Here is a 27,463-nt window from a genome sequence, read left to right as displayed (position 1 = left end):
ACATAAAAGGAAGACTGCAAGAGTCCTTTTGATTCATCTTTATTAGGTATACTTACCAGGAATAACTACCCCAATAAATTCTACCTGAGCCTGAAAGAAAGCACTTGATACATACATACACACTTTTCAGATGACTGACTACCTACAGTAAAAATAATGGCTTCCATATACAAGTTTATTTTTTACAGTAGTATAACAACAGGTAATTATCTAAATTTTAAGATCCCTCTATATTGATCAAAATAAACAGTTTTTCTTTAAACCGTATACCTATGAGAAGATTAGGACAAAACAACTCATCACTGAAAGACTATTTAAGTTTCTTGTGGGAAGCTTTATACAGAAATCCTGAAGCATAGTCCTAGATTCTCCATGACAAGGCAATCACACTCTAAGGACTTCAAATTTTGAAGAAAGAGGACTTATTTCAAATACATTTCAAAAAGACAACTTTCAAGCTACAAGACCATAAAACATTATATCTGCATATACACACATGCACACACACAGAGATTATTCCATTATATGCATTCTTATTTTTGAAACACTATGCAATGCAAATATGTCAAATATTTTATTATAGCATAGGTTAAATAAGAACATGTACAAAAGACTATGCTAAACAGTAATATCAAGTTTGGAGATATGAGCTTCAACAAGTCAAGACATTTAACTTAACTTGTATACTTAAGCTAAAGTTTTACTTGACACTTATGTCCATATAGTTTTAATATACTTTGCTATAAATACTAAAACCACTGTTAACACCAAGTTAATAAGCACAGATGTGAGGAACAGTTTTTGCAAGCTCCAAAAATTTAAGGATTGATAATTTTTCAAAGCACTGAAAGTCATGTAAGTTTTTACAAAATACAAATCTAGAAAGATTTGGGGTTGGGACAATTGAAACATTTTTGGTAATTTCCGAATTTCCGATCTCTGCTTTGTTCTTTAGTTTTTTAATTTCACTAAATTCTAAAACTTTTTTTTGTATTAAGACAGCCTTTATTTTTGTTTCTAAAAAGGTGAGGGACACCTCTTTGGCAAATGTAAAGGTTAAAAAAAATTCCAAAGCAGAACATTTATTGCAACATCCTTTTAATCAAATGTAAAATATTTTGTACAATCAGCATTTTCCAAGTTTCATTTGTTTTTTCTTTAAATTCCCAACTAGTTCTATTAACAAGAAACCAGAATAAAGCTCTCTCCAACTTTCTAAGAAAGCTACCTTACTAAATAGTCGACTGTGGAACTTGTACATCTGTCTTCATCAAGCTTACGTATTTAACCACACATGTACACAAACACACACACACACACACACAGAGTTCAAAAAACATTATGCATTAAGAAGTACATTATATTCAACATCATATTCCTTTTAAGAAAAACTTTTAAAAATCCAAGTCTCCTAACCAATCAAGCAAGTATTACTGACAGTTATTTTAAAGTGTTCTGCACAGAATCTTATTGATTTTATTTACTTAATTTGTGATGTTGTGGCAATTGCAAAGCCAGGCATTGCTCACAAAAATCAATCAAGCTTACTAAAAATAAAATGCTGGCTCCCCAGTGGGAGCCAGCGGGGCCCTTACAGCTAATGTGGCCCGGCCTCACAGCTTACTGAGGGAGGAAGGGAGAGGGGGAGTGGGAGGGGAAGCCAATGGTCCAAATATTAGCCAGAATGGCAGCCACCTCCATTTCACTCCCCCCATATCCTGCCACTGATTGGCTGAGAAAGCTGTCTGTTGCCCAGCTCCACCCCTCTCTGCCAATCAGCAACAAAGGATGGGGCTCCACAAGGTGGACAGCCCTCTCAAGTCAATCACTGATGAGGAGTGGGGCTGCAGGACAGGCATCCCTTGCAGCCAATCAGCAGCAAGGGGAGGGATCGCTGGAGCTCCTTGGCCAAAAGAGGTGTGGGAGGGCCACACTACAATAAGCATGCAAAAACAGCAGCCAGTGCTATGATCCGTCTGGGAAATTGCCCATCTGTTTCCTCGATTTGGGTAGGTCCCTAAACCTAAAAAGCCAGAAACACTTGTACTCCAACAGAACTGCACACCATACTACTATAGTTCCACTGCTGGCAAACTAATGACTCATGTTTTTACATATGAAAAATTCAAGATTATATATGTAGGAAAGCCAATGAAGCAGGTACATTTTTTCCAAAATTTACTAGTTTAACTGAAAAATTGAACAAGCTCTCTAGTCAAGTCCTCTCCATCAAATATACAATATCAAAAGTATAAGTTAACAAAATAAAGCTACTCAGATTACTGTAAGGAAGACCACACAAGACCAAAAAAGTGTTCTGTCTTTGAATTGCACAATACTGACACTGTTGCTGTCATTTATTTAAGCTCATGAGGCTATGTTTAATAGTCCTATGAATTATTATTAAAAAGATTAATTATGGGAATATTATTATTGAAAAATTAAAGCTAAGATTACAGAATAAAATACTGCTAAGCCCTTAAAAAACACATGTTGTAAGATTTTCTCTCAGGGTGAGACTTTTTAACTGAAGGACTGAACCCTAGAGAAAGCAGACTGAGATGACAAATGCTAGAATATTTTAATATGCATTAAAAAAATAAAAAAAAAGCATTCTAATCATAAAGAGTCAGAAGAAAAGTAAAGATGAAAATGTTAGTTATACCTTAAAGAACCCTGCTTCTGGCCCACACCTGTCATAAACATTCCTGGCTTTACCTATAGCCATGATAATACCTTGCATGTTCGGGGTCAGCATGACCTGCCACAAGGGATTTAAGGTAAAAGTTTTGAATGATTAACATTTTAATAATTCAAGTCCATATGCTTTTACACTCATGCAAGATGAAGAACAACCTAGTGCATGCATACATGGAATGGCAAATATTTCAATGTTAGAATTTTCTTCCCCGTGTCTGAAGACGAATAGTAACATTTTGTGTATTTTTATGACAGAGGCATACCACCAGATTAGAATGAATTAGAATTATACCAAATGCTCTGAAACATTTTTGAAATGTTAAAACTAGAACTTTCAAAAAAAAAGAACATGCAGTGTTCAAAACTAACAGCAAATATTGGTCCTGACCTAACAAGGAACAAAATTAATTATTATATTACTCTGTAATGATATCTACTATCCAAATCAATGTATTTTAATTTTAATAACTTTACTATTATTCTTTTACATACACACACAAATCAGAATTAAGGCCCAACTGTGCTAAGTGCTGTACAAATACATAAGAGAAACAAGATTTCTGGAGCATGAAGAGCTTCCAGCTAATGGAAAGAGAGTCGGAAGGAAAGCAAAGGTAACACCAGTAAGATTATGCAGTTGAACAGGACAGTTATGCACAACTTGAAAAGCCCTTTCAAGTAGTTTAGAAAAATCTTTTTTTATATCTAAGCAAACACAAATTGCTTTCATATGGCCCTCAAGTACAGCCATTTTTGGCTGGTGCCAAAAATGACACAAGAATGCAGCAAAGGCACCTTGCATATAAAAGAAACAAACCAAAAAACACACAGTTTACAGAAGACAACAACAGCAAGTAAGATTAGCAACACTAGGAAATAAGGTACGGCAAGATAATGCTGCCAAACACAGAAGTGACTATGTTTGGAAAGGCTGAATTATAAAGGTCCTTTAAGATGAAAAGTAAGAACAACTGCAGTCAGACTTCTCGTTAAAGTAACAGCATGAATTAAATTGTTTTGCTTCCATCCTATATAGGAGTTGTAAGTTTCCTAGCAAAACAGATAGATCCTGGCTCAGGACATGAACAAATGAACAAACTACTGAAAGTTAAAAATGGGCCAAGAACTTATATAATGTATCAGATGCTCTGGGGTAACTGTGCGCCAGCTCTTACCCTGTGGCAAGTAAAAGCTAAACCACAGTTGCTTACTAATCCCCAAGAGGTAGCAGAATATACATTTGAATTTTTAAAACCAAAAAAAGGCAAGGGCCAGGAAACATGGTGTTCTCGGCTCCTCTTCTTCCTCCTCCTCTTTTTTTTTTAAAGCAACCATCTCTACCTAGATCTTTCAGCTCATACCTTTAGGACAATTTGCCCTTCTGAGTCTAAAATGCCTAAGCTTTGCATATATGGAATGGGGTTAACAATAACTTTATTCACCTGACAGAAACAAGGACAGTCAAAACACCATTCATTATTCTAACAGTTTAAAGAAACTGAACAATAGTTAACAAATACTGTCACAGATCACATGTGGCCAAATACAAAAAAATCCAATAGCAGAAAAGTGCACATATATATATATAGATATATATACACACACACGCACATATATATATTTCTTCAGTACAAACTGCTATACCATGCAAAAGCGTGCCCGATTACAGAAGCTGCTGCGCTCTTTCCACATTTCTGTTGTTGCAGATTTCAAGAGATCAACAGTCACAAGTTGCTAAGCATTTAGTTGTGCAGAAATCTGTTAAGTGTTACAATGTGCAAACATGCCAAAAAGTCTCTCGTCAAGCAGCAATAGAAAGCACCAGAGTAGGAGCAGTGCACAAGACTGCAATCAAAGGTACCTCATCGTCATAACCCCCCTCCTCTGACTCAATCACAAAAGTCCCTATATCAGGAATCGCCACCTCTACAACTCGCTGGTTAGGAGCTGGTTGAGCTGGGGCGTTATCAGAGTTCTGCAGGAGAAAATCATCATCAGTATGAAGAATTAGGGGGGGGAAAAGAAAGAAGGGGAAAAACATGAATTGACAGATTGATTAAATAAAATGATGCAAGTTTCTGAGACTTGCTACTATTTATGGTATGACACTGCACTATTAATGTGTAAACCTTTTAAAGAAATTAAAAACCAAGGGGTGGAGGGGGAAGTAAATTTGAAGTTAGATTCACAAAAAAGAACAGCTATTAGCTTTCATATGACATTTCTCCTTTCCTTTTTTCCCCACTGATGCAGGTAAAAATGTTTAAAAACCCAGTAGATACCATTTCAACTCCAGAGAATACACCATTCAAGGTCAATTTTAAAACAGTGTTGTAAATAAAATGCATTCTTGAATCACAAAACCTACTAGAAAAATATTAAAACAAAATGTAATATAACATTTGTGCAAGTAAAAGGCAGCAAACCTCAGCCTCAAGTTTTTATACATTCTAAAAACTATAATTAAATCTAGTTATTTGACTGTGCTTTATCTTAAAAAAACCTAAGTCATTCATATAATGCACTGAACATTCCCACAAGTCTTGGCATTTAGTTTATCTTAGCACACTTCTATAACAGCAAATTTTCCCTTCAATGGTGAAATTATTTCCCAATGTAATCTTCAGCACCTTTACTGATGATACTGTATGGTTAATGTGTTCTTGAAAGATATTTTGAACAGATTTTTAACAATGATATTTTCAACTACTATAAACTGTCACATTTGCTGGAGACATGACAATTTACACCCCTGAGGATCTACCCCTTGACTCTAATCAAAGCAAGCATGTGCCATAGGAGCAAAATACACTGGCAACCATATTATTTGGGAAGCTCTATCACAGTGATTCTTGATCGGGGTGCCAAGGCACTGTGGGGTGCTGTGAGATCCTTTGAAGAGCACCGCAGTTAGTACGAGAAGATAAACAGGGTAGAGGCAGGCTCTCCCTGTCTGGTTCCTTCTTTGTCCCCACTGCCTGGCCTTCTTCAAGGAGGTAAGCAAAGTAATAAATAAAACTTGTTTCTGAAATGGGGTTCTGCTCATTTCACAAAAGCTATCAAGGGGTGCTTTGAGTTACATATGAGGTGCTCAGAGTCTAAGAAAGTTGCTCTAGTATAAACATTTCTACTATATTAGAATCCAAAAACTGCAATCAGAAAGTAGCCCTTCCCTCACCTAACACCACATAAGCATCTAGGAAGAGCTTACAGTCTGAGATGCAAAAACACATGACAGGACAGGAAATGATTGTGGGGATGAGTGATACATGGCTTGTTGCATGTTTTTCCAGATTCTATTTTTTTCTTTAAAGATCAGCCAATGTAGTGATGGAGAGCAATGCAAGAGTCAGTATGCATCAGGGAGTAAAATAATGAAGGCAAGGGAAGACAAACAGACAGATACTGAAAAGTGGAAATAAAGGAAAGGAAGAAGACAGTCTAGTTTTGCCTGCTTATGGGTGCTTATGTGCTTTTCACCTGCTAATGTAAGAGTAATTAATGAAGCAGCTAAAGAAATTATATTTGAACCAGTTAACTTCTAGTTTGGGATGCTAGTTTTTTTATGATAGAGAGACTAACAAATATTAATACAAATAGCAATATTAAGGTGGCACAAGGATATAATGGATACACTTAATACAAAGTATTGTGTGTTCAGTTACATGAATAAATATAACTTCCCAAATAATTCCTCTCCCAGTCCCATGGCCATAATCCAGCAAAACCCAGAGATTGATTATTCCCTGTAATTAATTATTCCCTGAAATATGACTGGTCTGAATGAAGGGCCTGTTCCTTGCAGTCATCTGCAGCAGATGACAAGCAGCAGCTGAACTTCAGGATGTGCCAGGCCACTTTCACAGAGATATCCACCAGGATAGCCCCCACCACTGTGTGACAAGTATTTGGCATAAAGGCAGCCTTCATGATGTAAAATAAATGTAAGGTGCTGTTGCCACTTGAAAACTTGCCGCCCCCAACAGCCTCTGGTCTGTCATTAACTGCTCTGGTGCTAGCAATTCCAGTGAGAGAGGCAGTTCAGAAGGTGTCCCTGACTCCAGCAGGCAATAACACCATGCTTCACTTTCCTCACCACCCAAGGGAGGCTGGCAGTGGGAGGAAGGACACTGCCAGCCTTGCGGAGGCTTTGTACATGGGTTCATGCATTACTGCAATCAATACCTCCATCTCATAGCTCCTGCAGTGCTGTGCCCACCCCTGAGACAACATGGCACTGTGCAAAACATCTACTTCCTAGTCCATGGTAATCCCCTGGAAAAAAAACACCCCATGACACGCTGCTCTGCCTCAGCTTCTGAAGAGGTGATTAACAGTCCCCTTTACACCAGCCATGGCCTTTTCCATGCCTTGAATGATGCTCAGTCAACCTTTGGAGTCACTGCACACAAACTCCACCACTCATCGGTTATTGCTTGATGCTCTTGTTGAGCTTGCAGATAAGGCCAGAGATGCTGATGGGACATGGCTAGATATTTATACTGCATGATGGGAGATTCATGCCATGTTCTGAGGATGCTGATGCAGGACTGGATTCTGGAGAAGCTACCAGTAGGATTCAGAGAATCAGCAAAACGATCAGCAAAGTTGACTCAAGCAGGGCAGTACTCTGGGAACTCCTTGAAATCCACTTCCATGCAGATTGTGAAGCATTCTGTCACGTGACTGAACCAAGACACCACTGAACAGCAAATCAATGTGACCACATGCATGCTTGGCTCTGCTTCCCCAGGGAAGTAGAGTTTGGAGTCTGTCACAGAAACTTCCTGGAGCCAGAGGAAGGGGAAGGGAGGAGCAAGATTCTTCTGGGATGTTGGAGGACTTAACCACAATCTGTAGTACAAGTGTAACTGCACAAGCATCACACACCACTAGAAAAAGTTGTGCTGCCAAGAAGTTTTGTTCTATTCATCATCTTTTCTGTGCTGCAAATTGCTTGAATAGCTGTACATTCCCTTTTCCAGTGCTAAAAGGGCGTATTTGGGTCCTACAAATGTAATGCCTGTCCATGGCCTAAGCTGTCTACTCAGCCTAAATGCCAGGCTTAGGCACACATGAAGTGGGAGATGCTTCATTTTTAAATGAAAGAGGAAACAAGTATGTAGTGCGCCAAGTGGAAGCAGCATAGTGCCAAATGCCAGATTAGTTTCCTTGTTGATTGTAACTCTAAGGTAGCAGTGGCACTGTGATTGAGAAATGAAAGACACATCTTTGCTTGTATTAAGCATCAATCCAATACTCCACCTCCAAGTGAGCTGAAAAATTTGCCTTTTGGGGGTGCGATGGACTAGAGTTCCAGACAACCAGAAGTAAGGACAGCTTTTTAAGCAAGATACTAGAATTTTGCACAGATTTAGTTTGTACATATGCTGTCTCTAAGATGCCTCAAGCAAGCCATAAAATAAAGGAAGAAGTAAAATTGATACATTTTATGTTGTTTAGATCTCACAGTTATTATTCCAAGAAGCCTGTGCTACTTTTAAAAGGTATCAGCATTCTTGAAATGCCTTTGAGCCAATACATTGATAGATGGTCAAAGATACTTCCTGAATGCAAAGAATTATTGTTGAATTTTAACTTCATAAGGAATTAATGAAGCAGCCTCATTTGAAACTCTACTGAAAACTAACACAAGCAAACAAGTACATATCTATGAACTATTGACTTCAAAAATATTAATCCAATATTCTAGCAGATGCAATATACGTATTTTAAATAAGTACATGCATTTGATCAACTGTGAAGACCAACTCTGGAAGTATGCAATTTCTAATATTAAAGCCCTAGAATACTGTCAAACAGAGAGGAAGAATTAACACGTCAGATGCTCATTATTCGGACCCTAGTATTACATTAACACTACTGACAGGCTTGAGAAACATGATGCTTATCGAGTGACTGAATACAAGAAGAGAAATACTTTAATGGACTTTTGCTATGTTTTGGATACAGCAGTACTTTATATATACCTCAATATAAACTGTCCATGCACAATTTTAGAAAAATAACCATAGGTAGACATAATCACATCTATAATTTTTGTTTAAAAAAATCTATTATACCTCATAGCAAGTATATTACATACATGCTATGTACCTGAATAGTTGTACTCTATTATAAACCTTTATCATATATTCCATGTCTTCTGTACAAAGCTTTAACAGCCCCTAAGGAAGGTTTAGTGTTTTTTTTTTTTAAGGGAATCACTTTTCTCTTTTATCAGACATAACCCCAACCACTTGGTAAGATAAGGAGCAAAGAAGAGATATTAAAAGATTCCAAATATCCTCACCGCTTGCATGATAGCTTCAGGACTTCTTTCTTCTTGTTCAGCTAATGCTTTAGTAATTGCTTGTACAGATTCTTCTTTCAAATGTTTTGAGAGATCAGTCCTTGATGGCTGTTCTAGATATTCTGGATCACCTGCTTGAACTTGGTAATAAAAATAAAAGTAATTATTAGTCAACCAAAAAGAGACACAATGATTTAGATCAATGGAGGACAACCTCATGGTAGGCATGCCACAAATTAGCCCCAAACCCTCCCCAAGAACCACTCCATGCCCTTCCCTTGCCCATTCTGCTGCTCTGCTTTCTGCCCTGTCTGCTACTGTGCTGCTTGTCCCCCTCCCTGATTTGCCTGCCACATGCCACACACAGAGGCTACCTACGCCACTTGTCACATGCATGCCACAGGTTGGCCATCCCTGATTTAGATCAATGTATTTAATTACTAAAGAAACTTGAACACAAACGCAAAATAGGTCAAGTAATTCATACAAAAAACCTGCTTCAATGCTACATTAAAAATTAATCTAATCCTTTCTCATTTAATAAAATACTGCATAGTAAATACTTTGATAATTAGAAAAGATTAAAATGGTTTATATTAGATAGACAATAGTCTTGAATTGATAAATCAGATCTGTACCAGTAGAAGGAAACCTGTGAAGGAGTACTGAAGTCAAGAAAGTTATTCACAGGTACAGGTATTACACTTTTGCTGGTGTATAACTGAAAACTGATCTATACCCTTAACAGAAGTTCAGCACACATAGACTAGTTTAAAACTGACAGACTCCGGTCTAAGATTTGCTCCCCAACAACGAAGAGTAAATGTGCATCCTGTGCGCTACTGATCTAAACTATGCCACTTACAGAAAACTGTGCAACTTAGATCAATTCCACCTTGGGCTTTTTGAATATTTGTACCTAGCCATACAAGTATAAGGTTCTACCTGAACCTATAATAAAATCAATGCTTACAATACAAAAAAAATCTAAAACTCTAAAATTTAAAATTCGTATTCCATAATATAATCAATACATTTTTTAACTAAGACAAGACAAACCCCAAAATAAATCCCTTCATTTAAAAAAGTAGAATCATTACCTGGGAAAATAAAATATATTGTATTGACAACACTATTGCCTTGTATTAGTAAAACCATAAAAATGGACCTTTTTCATTAAATGATCAATATACTAGTAAAAAGAACTAAAACACTTTCAAGATATTAAGGCAAGACTAACCACTGGGAACCATTTCCCACTATTCTTGGGCAAACTCTGGAAAAAATAATTAAGCATCACATTTGTGGGAGCCCAGCAGGGGAAATAATGCTGAAAGGAAATCAGCACAGGTTCACTGCAGGTAGATCATGCCTGACTAACCTTGTTTCTTTTTATGACCAGGTCACAAAATGCATAGATGCAGGAGTCGAGGTAGAGGTCATCTACCTAGACTTTAAGAAAGCCTTTGATATGGTATTGCATTCCGTTCTTGTAAATAAATTGACAGGCTGCGATGCAGATGATTACACGGTCAGGTGGGTGGCAAATTGGCTTGTGGGGTTGCACCCAGAGGTGGATGGGTCGATATCGACCTGGAAAGATGTGGGCACAGGAGTCCCGCAAGGCTCGGTCCTTGAATCGGTGTTATTCAATGTCTTCATCAGTGACTTGGACGAGGGTGTAGAGAGCACCCTGTCCAAGTTCGCAGATGATACCAAATTATGGGGGAAAGTTAACACACCAGAGGGTAGGGAATGGATCCAGGCAGATCCAGACACTTTGGAAAAATGGGCAGAACGAAATAGGATGCAGTTCATCAAAAACAAGTGCAAAGTGTTGCATCTGGGCAAAAAGAATCACCAACACTCTTACAGGCTGGGAGGCTGGGGAATGACCTCCTCAGCAGCACAGCAGCGGAAAGGGATCTTGGAGTCATAGTTGACTCCAAGACGAGCATGAGTCATCAATATGATGAAGTGATCAACAAGGCTAACCACACTTTATCATGCATTGGCAGATGAAGGATGAACAGCTCCAGGGAGGTGATGCTTCCCCTCTATACAGCACTGGTCAGGCCGTAGCTGGAGTACTGCGTCCAGTTTTGGGCACCGCACTTCAAGAGGGATGCGGAGAATCTTGAGAGGGTCCAGACAAGGCCACTTGTATGGTCAGAGGCCTGCAGGCAAGGCCCTAAAAGGAGAGACTAAGGGACCAGATTCTCTTTAGCCTTCACGAGAGATCTTGTGGCTGCCTATAAATTCATCAGGGGAGGGCAGCAGGGAATAGGAAATGCTCTATGTACTAGGGCACCCCCTGAAGTAACTAGTAACAATGGCCACAAAGCAACAGAAAGCAGATTTAAGTTGGACATTAGAAAGAACTTCTTCACAGTAAGGGTTGCCAGAATCTGGAACGGGCTTCCAAGGGAGATGATGCTCTCCTCTACCTTGGAGGTCTTCAAGAGGAAACTCAACAAGCATCTAGCTGGGGTTGTCTGAATCCAGTGCTCTTTCCTGACCAGGGCAGGCGGTTGGACTTGATGACCTATTGAGGTCCCTTCTGACCCTAACATCTATGACTCGATGAATCATTTACAAAAATGGTAATGTTTTCAGTGTTTAAACTTTTTTTAATGCATCAATGTACTTAAAAAAAAAAAATTCACCAAAATAACATCTAGTATTTGTCACTACAAAATAAATGTTCTTCAGAGACTACTGCATGGCCTAATAGTCTCATTTCTTTTCCTGGTTATCAAGCTATTTTCTACTTTTATATTTAAATCTATTACTACTAGCTATAGACCATATACAGCAATAATTCTTTCCTTTCTTTAGGGCTAAATTCTGGTCTCATTGAGAATTTGGAGTAGCTGAAACAAAGAACATTTATAGAAAAAAGAAAAAGGGGAGGTATGGAACACTGATGAGTTTTTTTGAAGTAATAGGCGAACGGGAGCTGCTAAGTACCTTGGAAATAATGGCCTGATTTTTCAATTTTAAAGCATGTACTCTGGTTTAATAATACTGGGGCTTTAGAAGGACAGAAAATCATGTCATATAAAAAGTTCAAGACATAATCTTTTTTCCTCTAATAGTAAGCATAATATTAAATAACACTTACTAAAAGAAGAAAATTTATTTAAACTAAAAACACAATGGAACCTAATGCATATTTTAAAGGAAAAACTTGAAATCTGGTTAATTTCAGAACTTATTGTAGAATACAAGCCAGTTCTGAGGAAAAACATATGTCTTAAAAGACCCTTAAGTGAGGATTAATGCAGATGGGTACAGAGTTTTCTTTCTGGCTTTCTCCTCTTTCATCCCCAAAATGTCTGCAGACTAACCTGGAGCAGTAGTGGCTGCAGGAACCCTAGGGGTCTGGGATATTAACTTTTCTTGCTGTGCTTTCTGAGCAAGCTCTGCATCCCATTCTTCTATTTCTTTTTCAAAGCGCTTATTGTCTTCCTTGACATACTCCCTTAAGTCAGGCGGCAGTGTATCCATTCCAACAAGCATCTGACCAGTTTCCTTGTTAAATTCCTCTGTAGTATCACACAATTTGTGTGTTTTATAAAATAATGGCATGTAAAAAAGAACAGAAATACATGTAGATAAACAGCATTTGGACAGGTTTGTTGAAAATATACAATATGGCAACAAGGGTACAATAGTCTTACATTAATTTTCTTTTTCAATCTGTTATTTTATAAATTAGTATCTTAGTCACCTTTTGGCAGAGTACACTGCTTATGAAATTCCATTTTTGGGAGTACACAAACTTGGGTATCAAAAGCACTTGACCTTAAAAGCTTGGCTTTCTAGCTGGTAAAGTGGATTTGAATGTTCAGAGCTAAAACATAGTGAAACTGTATCCAACATATCCTCCATTCTATATATTTGTAATATTATGAAACTCTCTTGAAGAAATGGGGACTTCATAATGGGGATGTTTTAAGACTGCCAACTACAAGAAGTATTTTTGCTTTCTCCTTTGAGAATTGTCTTGGTAGGTCCTAAAGGCCTGGGGGATTAACCAGGTGTAATAACATTCTGCAGCAGGACTAAGTACTTAAGGTGGCTTTGCCAACCTAGGGATAGCCAGAACTGCAGATATATGATCAATCCAGTGCCTAACCTCAGTTCTAATTAAAAAAAAAAGTGAGATGCCTAGCTTTTTGTTCTATGAAGGTAGCCTTGAAAACAATGTCAACCTACCACTAGAGTTAAAAACTGACAACCATTCGTGACCAAAAGATCCAACTTCTTTGCTGTTGTTCTCTAGCATTTTCAGACAAGGATGTTTAGGTTTCTAGAGGTTCTCTAATTTCTAGAACCAATTTACTAGCATACACATAGGAAAAACAGTGAAGGCAGCTCTGCCCCAATCTGTTGCTGGCACCATAACATTCATAAGCAACTCTACTGCTTAGTCCAGATAAGCAATCAATTCTACTGAACAATCAGTAAACCAAATTTATGACCACAAGAAGAGAGAGATAAGGAGATGGGATTTTGTCTTTTAATACAAATTACAGTTTTAAAAGTACAAACTAATAGGGTTGTGTGAAACAGCTATGTTTTGTTTCATTTTCAGATTCAGTCATTTCAGAGGACAGAGATTCATTTCGGTGTTTCGGATCGCTGTTCTTTTCCAATTCAGCCAAATCTGTTTCGAAGTTTTGACACTGTTTCAGAGATTCAGATCAACCAGGGAGAGGCAGGCACAGCTGGGCAGCTGCAGGTTCTCCTGCGGCTCCTCCAGTTGTGCCTGCCTCTGCCCCAGCGAGGATAGCCATGGGAAAAGCCCTCACAGCTGCCCTGCCCAGCCCCATCCCTGGCCTGGCCCCAGCTTCCCAGTACTTAAACAAAAAAGCAAAAAAAAATGCCCTGCACTCATCTGCTGCAGCAGCAGCAATTAGGCCCCTGAGGGCTTGTAGCAGAGCTCCACCCCTCATGCAGTGCAGGGTAGTGGGAGGCAGTGGGGATCACCCTTCTTGCTTGACACCCACACAGCAGCTGTCACATCATGCAGGAGCAGTGTAGCTTAGCAGGGCACCACACGCTGTCTGGGAGCTGGGGCAGCTCCACACATCAGTCAAAGCCTGGCACTGCTCAGCCCCAGCTGCCCCAGCTCCCAGAGCACATGGCACCCTGCCAAACCACGCTGCACCCACGTCATGGGGCAGCTGCTGCGGTGTCAAGCACGGGTGGGGGGGGAATCCCTGCTGCCCCATGCTGCATGGGGGAGGGGAGGGGAAGGGGCTCTGCCACGAGCCTTCATAGGCACTGATCGCCACTGCTGCAGCCTGTGAGCGGCTCTTTTTTTCTTGTTTTGTTTTTGTTTTTTTTAAAGTGCAGGGAGGCTGGGGCTTCTCCCACAGCTCCTCTGGCTGTGCCTGCCTCTCCCCAAGCAGGGGGAGCTGCGAGAGAAGCTCCCATGGTTGATCTGCCCAGCCCCATCCCCGGCCCCCCAGCACTTTAAAAGGAAGGCTGCGGGGCTGTGCTGAACTATTCCCAGGGGGTGCCTCTAAAACATTCCGAAACATTTCTGAAACATTTTGGATGGTTTCGCTTAGTTTCAGAAATGTTTCGGAGCCTTCTGTTTTTTTTCAGAATCGGAGTTTCAGGCACCGAAACACCTGCGAAACAAAACAGCTGCCAACATTTTTCACAGCACTACAAACTAATTTTAAAATAAAGGAGAAAAAAAAAAGCAATTGAGGAACACAAAGACCATCTCCCACAGTCCATTCTAGTTGAAGATGTCCTTCCTATGGTGGAGAGGAAGGGAACATGAGCTATTATGGCTGTATTCTATAATATATCTTTCTATTGATTATTTGTGTCCAAGACAACATAAAAACACAACTCAATGGTCACTGTTTTGCAGCAGAGTATGATTTCATAAAGGCAATGGGCATTTTCCCAAGAACGTGATCTGAAGACAGACTTTTTAAACCATTCATTTCTGTTTTAATGAGTTTTTGTAAGACACTGCTAAAATGTTGTTAGCTAAATATCTATGTCATTATTTCAGTACACTGCAGCAAAAAGTTTCCCACATCCCATTAAAGTTTATCAAGATTTTTAAAGTGGATGAAGGCAAGACAATGTTCCTTAGAGCATATTTCAGAAGTGAGCTATTTTGTAACTTTTAGTAATTAAACATGAGGTTTTATTCTCTAGTTGCTGCTGTAACACAATTCTAGAATGGGAATCTATCATCTTGCCTGAACCACACTGCCTCCATTTTATAAAATTTTATTATATTATACTAATAATACTGAACTGTTTTTATCAATGATATTTCCTAGTCAAAAGTTTGTAAGCTAGAAAAATATAGCTTGGTATTTCTGAGCATAACATGACGTTTCACCATTCACTATTTGTTCAAAGACTCGGAAGTCATTCCAACAGAAACTCTACCACTACATTACATAATTTTATTTTATGCTGAATATATATCCATGATATTACCTTGCATCAAGTATTGTTCCTTATCATTAATATACATTAAACAGTATGCGCTGGCATTTCTGTAGCCACCAAAAGAGTCACGTTCCAGCTCTTCCCAAGTTGACTTTGTCACAGAAATATCATTGTATTTCATCCATCGCCTCTGGTGGTGGTCATAAATGTATGCCCAGTAGTGTCCTGCATTAGCCTGGCCTTCATGAACAAGCACAGCATGTAACCGATAAGGAACCTAAAAATGGAAAGAAAATGTAACCCAGATGTTATCATCATCAGTTAATAGATAGAAGCAAATGGTTAGTGGTTAAAGAAGTACAAAACAAAGATAAAGGGGGGAAAAAAGCAGGTAAGAAATAGGGACAAAGCTAAGTGAAGCAATATGATTAGTCAGAAAGACTCTGAACTACTTTGGTATACTAAAAACACAGTTGTGAACTGGCAGTCCACAGGCCACATGAGGCCTATGAGGAGTTAATCTGCAGTCCCTGGGTTCCTACCCAGCTGCTACTTCTGCTGTTACAGCTGCAGCAGCAGCAGCCAGGCTTCCTCTAAGACTTCTGCTTCCTGTGCCAGTCCCAGGGAGCAGTGAGAATTGCAGCCCATGGTGCTGGGAGAGCCTGAGTCTGCCTCCACCCACTGCCCCGAACTCATTTGCCCCATTGCGGATGAGCTGGGGCAGGGTGCTGTTTGCTTAAGTATGCAATACAATGGTGGGATGGGGTTGGGTTGGGGACCAGAGCTTGCACTAATATAGACCCAGACGGTGTGGCCTGCGTAGGGTGCAGTTCTGGGCCACTTTGTATAGGACTGTCCAACTTCTACGACATGTTAAGCTAGCTCCAACAGATACTACTCATCTACAGTGAATCATTTACCACTGGAGCATTCAGGAAAGAACTCTGCAACTTTGCACAACAGCTGCTGACCACGAGTCAATTTTCTATTTCACATAATTTCGAAGGTTGCCTTCCCTATATTGTATTTCATTAAAAATTCTAAATAAAATTTAAAAGATCACAAGCTACAAAACAGAAATAGTATATTTCTTGAAATAAAAATCAAAGCTTTCTGTAACCTAAATACAAGAAATGCTACAGCAGAGACAATTAATCAAACATGTCTCAGATTTTGAATTCCAGCTTTTATGATCACAACAACTATATCACTAACATACTAGGTGAATCAGTGGTTCTCAACTTCATTTGTCACGAGGCACCCCTAATGCCAGCTCTTAGTTTTCACTTGTTCTTTTGATGACAGAAAAATAAAAGAGCAGTTCATCTCTTGCAAAGAACACAACACAATAACAGGCTGGAATGTTTTACCTATGCATTTCTACTTGAAATCTCCTTGTTTATCTTGTAAATCATGGACACCTAAACATGTACTCCAGGATGGGAGAGAGATTCATAGATTCATAGACATTAGGGCTGGAAGGGACCTTGTAAGATTGTCAGGTCCAGGACCCTGCCCAAGGGGCAGGAAATCAGTGTTTTAATTAGAGTGGTTCTCGGGAGCTGCAGTAATTAAAACGCCCGCAGCATCTTCTGTATTCAATGTCCTGTGCTTCAAAATGGTGGTAGACGCGCTTTAGCTAAAGCTTGTTCGATGAGTTTTAGTTGAAGTGCCCCTGCCGCCATTTTGAAACACAGGGATGCTGAATATAAGAGATGCTGCAGCACGCTGGAGCATTCCAATTAAAACAAGTCTGCTCTGACACCTTCTAATAAGAATGCATCAAAGCACATGTAAAAGTCCCCCATGTTTGCACACATAACCATGCTAAAATTGTGTGGCACTGTGACACCCCACATCCTTGAAAGGATATAAAGGCACCTCAGGGAGTCACAGCATCCTGGTTGACGATCGATCACTGATGTAAATGAATCATTTCTCCAAGCATTAATCTCTTAACCTATAAGACAACAGAAAGTATCTTCTCCCAAAACCTCAGAATAAAGACAAAATGTCACTTTCTAGGAAAAGTTATACAATGCTTGGTTTGTCTTGGTCATTAGGCTCAGTAGGACATAAGAATGAAACAAGTAACTAAGTGACAGCAACTCAAAGATATTCAAGATGAATAGGGAGCAAAATCTTCTGGGATAAATGTTGGCTTTTTTGCCATAGAGGGGGAGTACTAGTTTCACAGTAGCTAGGGTCAGGAGGGACCTGAACAGATCATCTAGCCTGACCCCCTGCCAAAGGCAGGAATGAATGCTGGGTTCACAAGACCCCAGACAGGTGATCGTCCAACCTTCTCTTGAATTTGCCCAAGGTAGGGGTGGGGACCACTTCCCTGGGAAGTTGGTTCCAGATTTTGGACACCCTAACTGTAAAATACTGCTTTCTGATCTCTAGCCTAAACCTATTCTCCATCAGCTTACTACCATTGTTCCTCGTCTCCCCAGGTGGTGCTGGGGAGAAAAGGGCTCTACCTATTTGCTGTTGATCTCCCTTGAAGAGTTTGTAGGCAGCCACCAGGTCCCCCTTCAGCCTCCTCTTGCTGAGGCTGAACAAGTTCAGGTCCCTCAGTCTCTCCTCGTAGGGCCTTTCCTGCTGACCTCTCAGCAAGCGGGTGGCCATCCTCTGAACCCTCTCCAGGCTGGCCACATCCCTTTTGAAGTGCGGCGCCCAGTACTGGACGCAGTACTCCAACTACGGCCTGACCAAAGTTGCATAGAGGGGGAGTATCACCTCTCTGGACCGGCTTGAGATGCACCTTTGGATGCATGACAAGGTATGGCTGGCCTTGCTGGCTGTGGTCTGGCATTGGTGGCTCATGTTCATCTTGGAGTCAATAATGACTCCAAGATCCCATTTCACCTCTGTGCTTTCAAGAGGGGAACTCCCCAGCCTGTATGTATACTAGAAATAATAATAGCAAAGAGGAACTGATCTACTTTCCCTTAGAAGTTTATACAAGAAAAAACAAAGATATATATCCTTTTTAATGCATATAACTCCTGGGTTAATTCAGTGAAAACAGTAGAAAAGAGCAATACCCTTATTACAAGGTTGTAATCTGTTTGTTTGGTTGTTCTTTTTTTAAAGGACTGAAGATGTTACTGAATGGCTCTAATCTGTAGTCCTACGCAAGGGGTACAAAGAAGGGAAGGATCCACATGCCATTCATAAAATGCTCAAGCACTAATGAGCCTGGCTAATATTAAAAACTAAAGCTGTTTTTCAGACCCATTGCTATTACTATACAACTTGCAGGATGAAGTTCTTTGCAGGCAAAGTATATTTGATATCTTTTTAAAATATCTCCAAACATTTTTTGCAACACGAAGATTTACATATAGTATTTGAATATCATAAAATCAATGACAATAATACAAGTCTTTGTCACAGGTTATTTTAACTGGGTTTGTCTTGCTAAGACTAGAGTCCAATTTTTCTGGACTACCACCCTCACTTACTTTAAACAATAAAGTTATGCAATCATCCCTGAAACTGGAAAGTTGCTCCACAACCAGCCAGCAGGAACCCAAGGTGAAAGTTTTTTGCCATCCCCAAACCAGAACATAACTTCCTTAAATGAGTGTCAGAGAAGAGAGAGACCCTGGCCATACACTGCCCTGTGAGTGACAGCACATTGTTATAACAGTTGAGTTATTAAACTAGGTTGAAAGCTTTTTATAAATCAACATAGATATACAGATTTTGATTAAAAAGACTATCAGGGAAGTCTCGATAGCCTTTCTGGGAATCTTTCTTCATTTTCAAATACCGTACTACAACTAAGAGAAAAAGACAAGCTGAGGGGTTTATATTTTATTTAATATTTGATCTAATTGGGTCAACTTCAATCTCTTTCTCTAACTCTGATGAACTGGCTAGCAGAACTGTCTAGTCTGAGTTTCCAGGAATGTTAATTGCAGACATCTATTAATGGAGTGATACTGAGCTCTAACAGGTAAACCCTGTACCTGCAGCAATGTCTCACAATAAGCTATTATATCAACAGCAATTAATAGTACGTAGCAGCACTCTTGGTAGGAAACTGGCACTAAGCTTTTGTGTTGGTAACTACCCATGTGTGTAACAAGTTTAATCCATCAACAGAAAGGAACCTCCCAATATTGAATAAGCCTTTCCATACCACTTCATTTCCACTCCAAGAACACCCCTAACAGCATCGCAAAAATACTGACACGGTTAAAAAAACAATGGAAATTGAATGGTGTATTTGGGTACCTACAAGTTTAAATAAGCAATTTGGGACAACGTTTGTCTTTGGTCCTCTCTCATACTTCCATGAAGCCAATAAATGAACTAATCAAGCAACTTGGGAGTCAAGTGCTTAAAGATGCCATCCAAGAGGACTCACCGAGTGCATCTACATATTCTTTAATGTGCTGTAATTACGTGGCATTAAGTTTAGTAACAACAAGTACTAACAAGGTGCCATAATCAGCGCTACTGCACAGTACTGCCAGCACACAGTTTTTCTGATGCTATTGAACAGTAAACTAATTCTGTTGCGCATTAGCACATTAGCATGCTTTTTGACTGCTGTGCTTATGGGCAGCAGAATTAATCTATTGTGCATTTAATGTCTCATGTATTTGGTTGGAGCTGAATACATTTTGCCATTTTGGCTGTTTTAAAGACTTCATAACCATGGCAGTACCTTCTTGGTTGAGCTTATACAAGTAACTGATGCAGGTTTCTAGTCAAGTCCAGTGGCAATGTGCTTGATAATAAGCTCCCATGTAGGAGTGCCTGCAAGTTACAGGCTAAAAAATACATTCTGTATCACAAAATGGTCTGCCTGTCATATACATGTCTGGACTACAGTAATGCAGTCTATCTGGACATGAAGTTATCAGCCTTTAGGAAAATTAAGACTCAGCAATGCATATTTAATCAAACCTCTCCTCTGCTTTCTATGTTGTCTTCCCATAAAATATTGAGTAAAATTAAAGGTCTATGTCCTTAACTTTAAGCCATGGGATAACCTGACTTCAGATTATCAAGATTACCTACAGTTTAGGATGAAGACTATGGCTAACCACTCTGTTCTTTAGGCAGAGTAGAACACTAGGGACAAGGCAAACTATTTCAGGCCTGGGTGCAAGGGCATAGAATAAACTCCCACAGGAACAGAAGCCATCACACACACACATTTATATCAGGGGTTTCCCAAAGCAGCCCATGAACCCATTTGATGTGCCCTGCCACCTGGGTTGATGTGCCCTACCATCTGACCACTTCTCCTTTTAAATGGCCCTTCAGGGGCAAAACTTTGCAAACCCCTGGTTTATATGCATATTAAAAAGTGCAGTAGTTAGAAGTAGTTACAGAAACACAAAAAAACAGCAACTATCATGTTTCTATCTTTCCAAATAAATCGATTTTATGGGATATGAGAACTTCTCAAATCTCAGTGACCAACCTGGCGGCCATCTATGACCAGATCACCAAGTCCTTGGATGCAGGTGTCGCAGTGGATATAGTCTTTCTGGACTTCAGGAAGGCCTTCGACATGGTCTCTCACCCCATTCTCAGTAAGAAACTACGAGACAGTGGTGTTGATGCCTACGCGGTCAGATGGGTCACTAACTGGCTGGAGGGCTGCACCCAGAGGGTGGTGGTGGACAGGTCTTATTTGACCTGGAGGGATGTGGCCAGTGGGGTTCCCCAGGGCCCGGTCCTCGGGCCCGCACTATTCAACATCTTCATCAGTGACTTGGGCGAGGGGGTAGAAAGCACCCTGTTCAAATTCACAGATGACACTAAGATGTGGGGTGAAGTGGGTATGCTAGTAAGAAGGAACAGGCTGCAAACGAATCTAGACAGGTTACAGGAGTGGGCCGATGAGAACAGGATGGGGTTCAACACTGACAAGTGCAGGGTAATGCACCTGGGGAGGAAGAACCAGTGGCACACCTACAGGCTGGGGAACTCCCTTCTCGCCAGTGTCAAGACAGAAAAGGATCTTGGAGTCATCATTGATGCCACAATGAACACGGGCCCACAGTGTGGGGATGCAGTCAGGAAAGCCAACCACACCCTGTCATGCATCCACAGATGCATCTCAAGCAGGTCCAAGGAGGTGATCCTCCCCCTCTATGTGACACTGGTCAGGCCGCAGCTGGAGTACTGCATCCAGTTCTGGGCACCACACTTCAGGAGGGATGTGGCCAATATGGAGAGGGTCCAAAGGAGGGCCACCCGCATGTTCAGGAGTCAGCAGGGCAGGCCCTACGGGGAGAAGCTGAGGGACTTGAACCTGTTCAGCCTCCAAAAGAGAAGGCTGAGAGGGGATCTGGTGGCAGTCTACAAACTAGTCAAGGGGGACCAGCAAGCATCGGGAGAGTCCCTGTTCCCCCGAGCACTCCCAGGATTTACAAGAAACAACGGACACAAGCTAGTGGAGGGTAGTTTCAGGCTAGACATTAGGAGGTGCTATTTCACTGTCAGGGTGGCTAGGACCTGGAACCAACTTCCAGAAGAAGTGGTGCTGGCTCCTACCCTGGGGGTCTTTAAAAAAAAAGGCTGGATGAACATCTGGCTGGGGTCATTTGATCCCAGTACTCTTTCCTGCCACGGCAGGGGGTCGGACTAGATGTTCTCCTCAGGTCCCTTCTGACCCTACCAACTATGAAACTATGAAACCTAAAAAGCAAGGACTGTAGCAAATAGAAATAGTTCCGCATTATCAGAAGAACAACAGAAAAACAGCCTCATACACAAAAAGATAACAAAAGACACACACACCCACGCACACACGCCCGGGCTGTGTGAAGCTTCGGTCGCCGATTTGATTCGGAAGAGATTCGGCAGCCAAATCTCCGAATCCAAATCGAATCAAGAGACCCTTTACTCTCTCTGAATCAAAATCTGAACCTTTCATATTGATTTGTAGAGATTCAATGATTCAGATATACACACAGCTTTAAATGTTTTTTCTACATACCTCAAGGTACCAGGCAGCTTGTGGATGCTGAGATGGTGGGGCAGATGGAACGTCCCATGGGAGTACAGGGGGGGTTCCCCACGCACTTGGCGGCAGACCCAGAAGTGGACCAGAAGCACTTCTGGGTCCGCTGCCAAGCACGCAGGGCCTCCCCACTCCGCAGTTCTGTGGGACACTCCATCTGCCCCATCATCTCAGCATTTATGAGCTGCGCCTGGTACCTTGAGGTATGTAGAAAAAGCATTTAAAGCTGTGTCTATGGCCGAATCGCTGATTCTCCAAATCTTCAGATCTGGCCGAATCGAATCAGGACAGTGATCCAAATCAACAAATCAAATCACTGTCCCACAATTCAGGCCAAGTCCAAATCAAATACAGCCCATTTCACACACACACTATATCTACATATATTACACAAACATGTGTGTGTACACGTGTGTGTGTACAAAGAGTATACAAACACACTTCAGACCTAGACCGTAAAATCAACAGCTGCATCAATTTATAAGGATCTGCCATCTCTACAATGTACTAGGGCAGTCAAGAGAACTATTACCTGAATTGTGATGGGGTACAATCTTCCATACCTCCATCCTTGGGAGATTTATAAAACCTGGCTAGACAAAGCCTTGGCTGAGATGACCTAGTTGGGAATGGTCGTGCTTTGAGCAGGGGGTCGGATTCCCTTCCAGCCATAATTTTCTATGTTTATATAATATAAAGGTTTGGTATGCTGGGGGCTACAGAATTTTGTAATTAAAAAATGCACATAACAGTGCTTCCAGATAAATACCTAAGCATAGTAGCTCACCAGGTATTAACAAATCCATTTGGTATTTTCATCAATTCCTAGAGTTACCTATTCTAATTCAAAATGCCTCATGAAATCTCTATTAAACACAAGCAGTTTTACCTTAAGTGAATAGCTTCATTAACCCAACATATAAACATCCCGACTAATAAAATTCTAGCCATCCAGAAGTAAAATAACTTGTCAGGTGTTGCATCATGTCATAGAAATCATGTGACAGCAATTCAACATGGAGACTATAGGTCATCTAAAATTCTGGTTAAGTGGTTGAAGGCAGCCTCAGAGATGGTCATTTCATTTATTACTTGTCTTGGCAACCACTGATCCTCTAGAGGTCTACGTGCCATCATACCAAGACCTTCAGTGTGTATGCCTAGGAAAGGGTATGGAGCCTGCCCTAGATCTACCACCCCCACCTTTAGACAACTGAGACAAGAGTCCAAAGGCCAGACCAAGTCTAGAAGTTAAGTGCCTTGATGGTAGTAGCTTCTTACAGATAGCAACAGATTAGAGCTGCTGCTGACTGCCTAATGCCTCAGTGAGGGTACATTTCTGTCAGGGTGATGTCCTTTAGGCTTGATACAATCAAGGAGTACCCACAAGGCAGTGGAGTTACTGAAGAGCCCTGTACTTGCTTTACTCTGAAGATTGCAACATTGTGGCATCTTATAGAGCTACCCTGCCATGAGTAGCCCCAGCATGTTGACACCAAGCCCTCCAGTAAGATACAGTTTATGGTCATGTCCAGGACCATATTTACTACCAATAGCCCCAAAAAAGGAGAAATTTTTACCTAGGGCCAAGTCCTCAAATAACAAAAAATGTAATGCTAGATGGCATCTAGACTGCAATTTCCTTGTTATATCATAAACCTTAAAAAAAATGTCTGCAGGGAGAAAGTTTAAGGCAAGTTCTCTATAAGCAGATGTGCCCAAAACATTTAGTATCAGGCTTGAACTGCCATTATCTATTACAGGGGTGCGAGGAGTGGCACAGGCAGATTAGGGAGGGGATAGGCAGCACAGCAGAAGAAAGGGCAGGAAGCAAAAGCAAAGCAGGATATTTGCATGCCAGAGGGGAGAAGGCCATCTGGACAACTAAGGCAAAGATGGCTAGAGGATGCAGAGTCAGATTTACAGAAATTAATGCAGATAACTAGAGAATAAAAGTACACAACAGATGGGAATGGATGAAGATAATGAAGGCAGCCAAGGGCCTCTAGGGTTTACAGTAATAAATTATTATTATTATTTTATTATCACATGCCATCTTCTAAATATCCAGGGTTAGAAAGAATATTTTTCTAGGGGCAACAAATCCTACAAATGACAATTACATTGTTTCTTCCACCTTCCTTTGAAAAAGGTGGCAAACGTTTTTGGCAGTGCACTACAAATTAGCCCTTCACATTTCCCAAGTGCTACTCTGAACCTCTTCCCCCCAATTTGCTGTTCTGTGCTCCCTTTCTAATCAGCTGCTTTTCTTTCTGCTTCTTGTCCTGTGTTCCCTGCCCAATCTGCTTCTCTGCCTTCTGCTCCCTGCCTTGAGTTGCATGCCAAATCTAGTGCTTTAAGTTATGCTTCCTCCCCCATCTGCTGCATGCTATACAAAGGGTGCCCATGCCACTTGTGGCTCTTGTGCCACAGGTTGGCCATCCTTGGACTACACTGTGGACTGAATAATTGACTAGGTAGACTGAGTTGATTTGATGTGGCAATTCCCATGCACTACTTAGGGGCTTTGGTTAGAGAGAAGATGCGTACCTCTGGGGAAGGTGCCCTCAAAATGGTTCCAGCCTCCCTCCCAAACTTTAGCTGTGCAACTGCAAGCATACTGCAAAAGAGCTTTTGTATCACTGCATAGACCACCACCATGGAAGCAGCCTCCCTCATCAAAAAAATTCTCCTAAACTGTAATCCAAAATGTTTTTATTTCTTTCATGAAGATGGAAGCTCTTGAAACACTGAGAAATGAGATGTTCCAGGAGGTAGTATTTTGGATGCCACCTGTGTCCCTCCTTTTACTCTCCTCAACTTGGCATGCTCACATCTTGTTTGGGATATAACCTTGCCCCATACATTTATTTATTATATTTAAATATATATTTCTTTCCCTATATATCCTTACATTTACTGACAGCACTAATACCATATTTTCCTCCAATACCCTCCCCCACTCCAAAATTAGATGGGCACCTTGTTTTGGATAGGTAGAATGAAGAAAACAAGATTTTTTCCAGTCACGACTCAATGCTGACTGCAAGTTATCCTGACTACAGTGGCTGTGCAAGAAAGTCGATACAACAGCGCTGACCCTGAATGGTGACCTTTGCTCCCTCCTGCCTTCCGTGAGGCTGGCAGCAGTAGAAGCTGGCAGCCTTCCTGCAGTAGTGTCTCCCTGCTTATACTCCTCAGTATTTCTATTGCAGTAAAGAAAAAATCATCTCCCCTGCTTAAGACATGCACCTAAGTTTTTAAGGGCTGATTATTGGGGTAAGGTGCATAGTGTTTGCAAGTGAATAGGGTAAAACCACCTGCTAAATAAAAGGCACACAAAGAAGAGTTTGTGGGCACAAGATGACTACACAAGTCACTTCTATACAGAAAACTATCACTTCATTAGGAGGTTGTCCCAGGAAAATGGTTTAATAAGAATAAAGGCTATGGCTAATAGTTAATTGTGACAGGATTGAAGTACATGGCCATTTAATAGGGATGCATTTGGATGGTGCCAGAAGGTTCAGTAGTGCTTAACCAAATAGGAGTGAAATCTTGCATCTTAATGAAGAATGTTCAAATCAAATGAAAAAGAAATGATGAAATAGATAAGGGCAGGTCCTGCTCCACATGTTATTAGACACCCAGAAGAAATTATTTTTTTCCTTCTTTCTTCTTAAATGACTAATAACATAACACCCTGTTTGAGTTCCTGGGAAAAAAAATCTGTTTTTTGTAACTTGGCCTTAAAACTAAATCACAAAAAAGTAGCCAGGAGGAGTTAACAGTTTTGAATTAATACTTTTTCATGGACTTGAGGAGGGTGGAAAAAGATCACATTTTGGTGCCTACTAGGTAGAATAACATCTGGCCAATAATACATTTTTCTTATATCTCATCATAGTTGAAGACCTTCACTGGGCAGCCTGAGAAGATTCTATTATGTTCAACTAAAATTGTAGCATGGAGTTCAATTCAACTCAGCTGAGCAGACAAGAATCTGTTTTGGGTTTTGCCACAGACTTGCACGGCCAGAGTTAAAATACTTAAAATACTTAAAAATGCTTTCTCTGATGTTCTGGTGCTCAATTAAGGCTTATTAGGATCTTGTGATCCTCAGATAAAATATCTCCAACCATTATTCCTCTCTCTAATCCTCTAAGAATTCCAGACATATCTTTTAATGAAAACAAAAATACCCAATCTATATTAACCATGCAGAAACTTTACTCACTTGGACCATTGATTTGTCAGAGTACATCAATTCAATTGTCCGATGTATTCTAGATATGCTTTCCTGCAAGTCTAAGGGAAGGAGAAAAAGAAGTTATTTCTCTAATACTCTTAGTGTTCTATATACTTGTTCAATATGCCACAACTTGATTTCTTCTAATTTAAAGACTCAACTAAAGGTTGATATTTCACATTTTAGCAAAATAATATTTTAATTGCTTGTGTGTTAAATGCTGCAACTTTTCTGACTTCAGTGTGAATAGCATAATTCAAGAGAGGGCTCAGTTTGCTCTTTAAGGGTATATACCTGGGAAGGGTATGTAGCTGTGGAGGTTAGGGGTAGGTCAGATTGAGTTAAAAACTGTCATCTGACCTATGGTAATTTGTGATGGCGGAGGACTAGCAGGGGGGCTTAGAGGGCTGGGGGGTGGTAAGCACAGCTCACAAGAGAGGCTGAAAGGGATCTGGGGTGGGGGGTGAGAGTTGGCCAGTTTGGAGAGGCTCTCCAAACTCAAAGGCCCTGGACCCTACCAGCTTCCCCCGCCCCACTAATGCAACTAAACTGCCCCCCATCCTGCAAACTGCTCCCAGGGCCGATTCTACCAGCCTTCACTGGTCCTGGGAGCTTGAATTAAGTAAGTCAGGGTAGGAGGATTGGGGTGGGGGGCTGGTGGCCACATATCAGGGCAGTTGGCAGAATGGGGTGGCTCTCTCTCCTAACCCAGGGACTATTTTTTGCCCCCTGTCCACCCCACCCCAGACAAATTCCCTGAATCCCACCT

At 40.7% G+C, this 27,463-nt stretch overlaps 1 protein-coding gene across 5 annotated transcripts in view; it reads right to left on the bottom strand.

Moving 5' to 3' along the window:
• The window catches only part of USP25 (ubiquitin specific peptidase 25), a 155,312-nt gene that overhangs the window by 19,016 nt on the left and 108,833 nt on the right, over positions 1–27,463 (bottom strand). For 2 of the 5 annotated variants that reach the window (XM_059720649.1, XM_059720645.1), the window contains exons 15-20: positions 26,683–26,753; positions 15,497–15,725; positions 12,364–12,561; positions 9,014–9,153; positions 4,562–4,675; positions 2,666–2,761 (exon numbers count right to left, since the gene is read on the bottom strand). In XM_059720649.1, the coding sequence (XP_059576632.1) occupies positions 2,666–2,761; positions 4,562–4,675; positions 9,014–9,153; positions 12,364–12,561; positions 15,497–15,725; positions 26,683–26,753 (848 nt within the window). The remainder of the gene's footprint in view (positions 1–2,665; positions 2,762–4,561; positions 4,676–9,013; positions 9,154–12,363; positions 12,562–15,496; positions 15,726–26,682; positions 26,754–27,463) is intronic. The other 3 variants (XM_059720646.1, XM_059720647.1, XM_059720648.1) reach the window with 3 other exon arrangements.

This window comes from Alligator mississippiensis, chromosome 1 (assembly GCF_030867095.1).
Source record: "Alligator mississippiensis isolate rAllMis1 chromosome 1, rAllMis1, whole genome shotgun sequence".
Taxonomy (NCBI): Eukaryota; Metazoa; Chordata; order Crocodylia; family Alligatoridae; genus Alligator; species Alligator mississippiensis.
The sequence above is the reverse complement of the archived record's forward strand: the minus strand, read 5'-3'. Positions and strand labels throughout refer to the sequence as shown.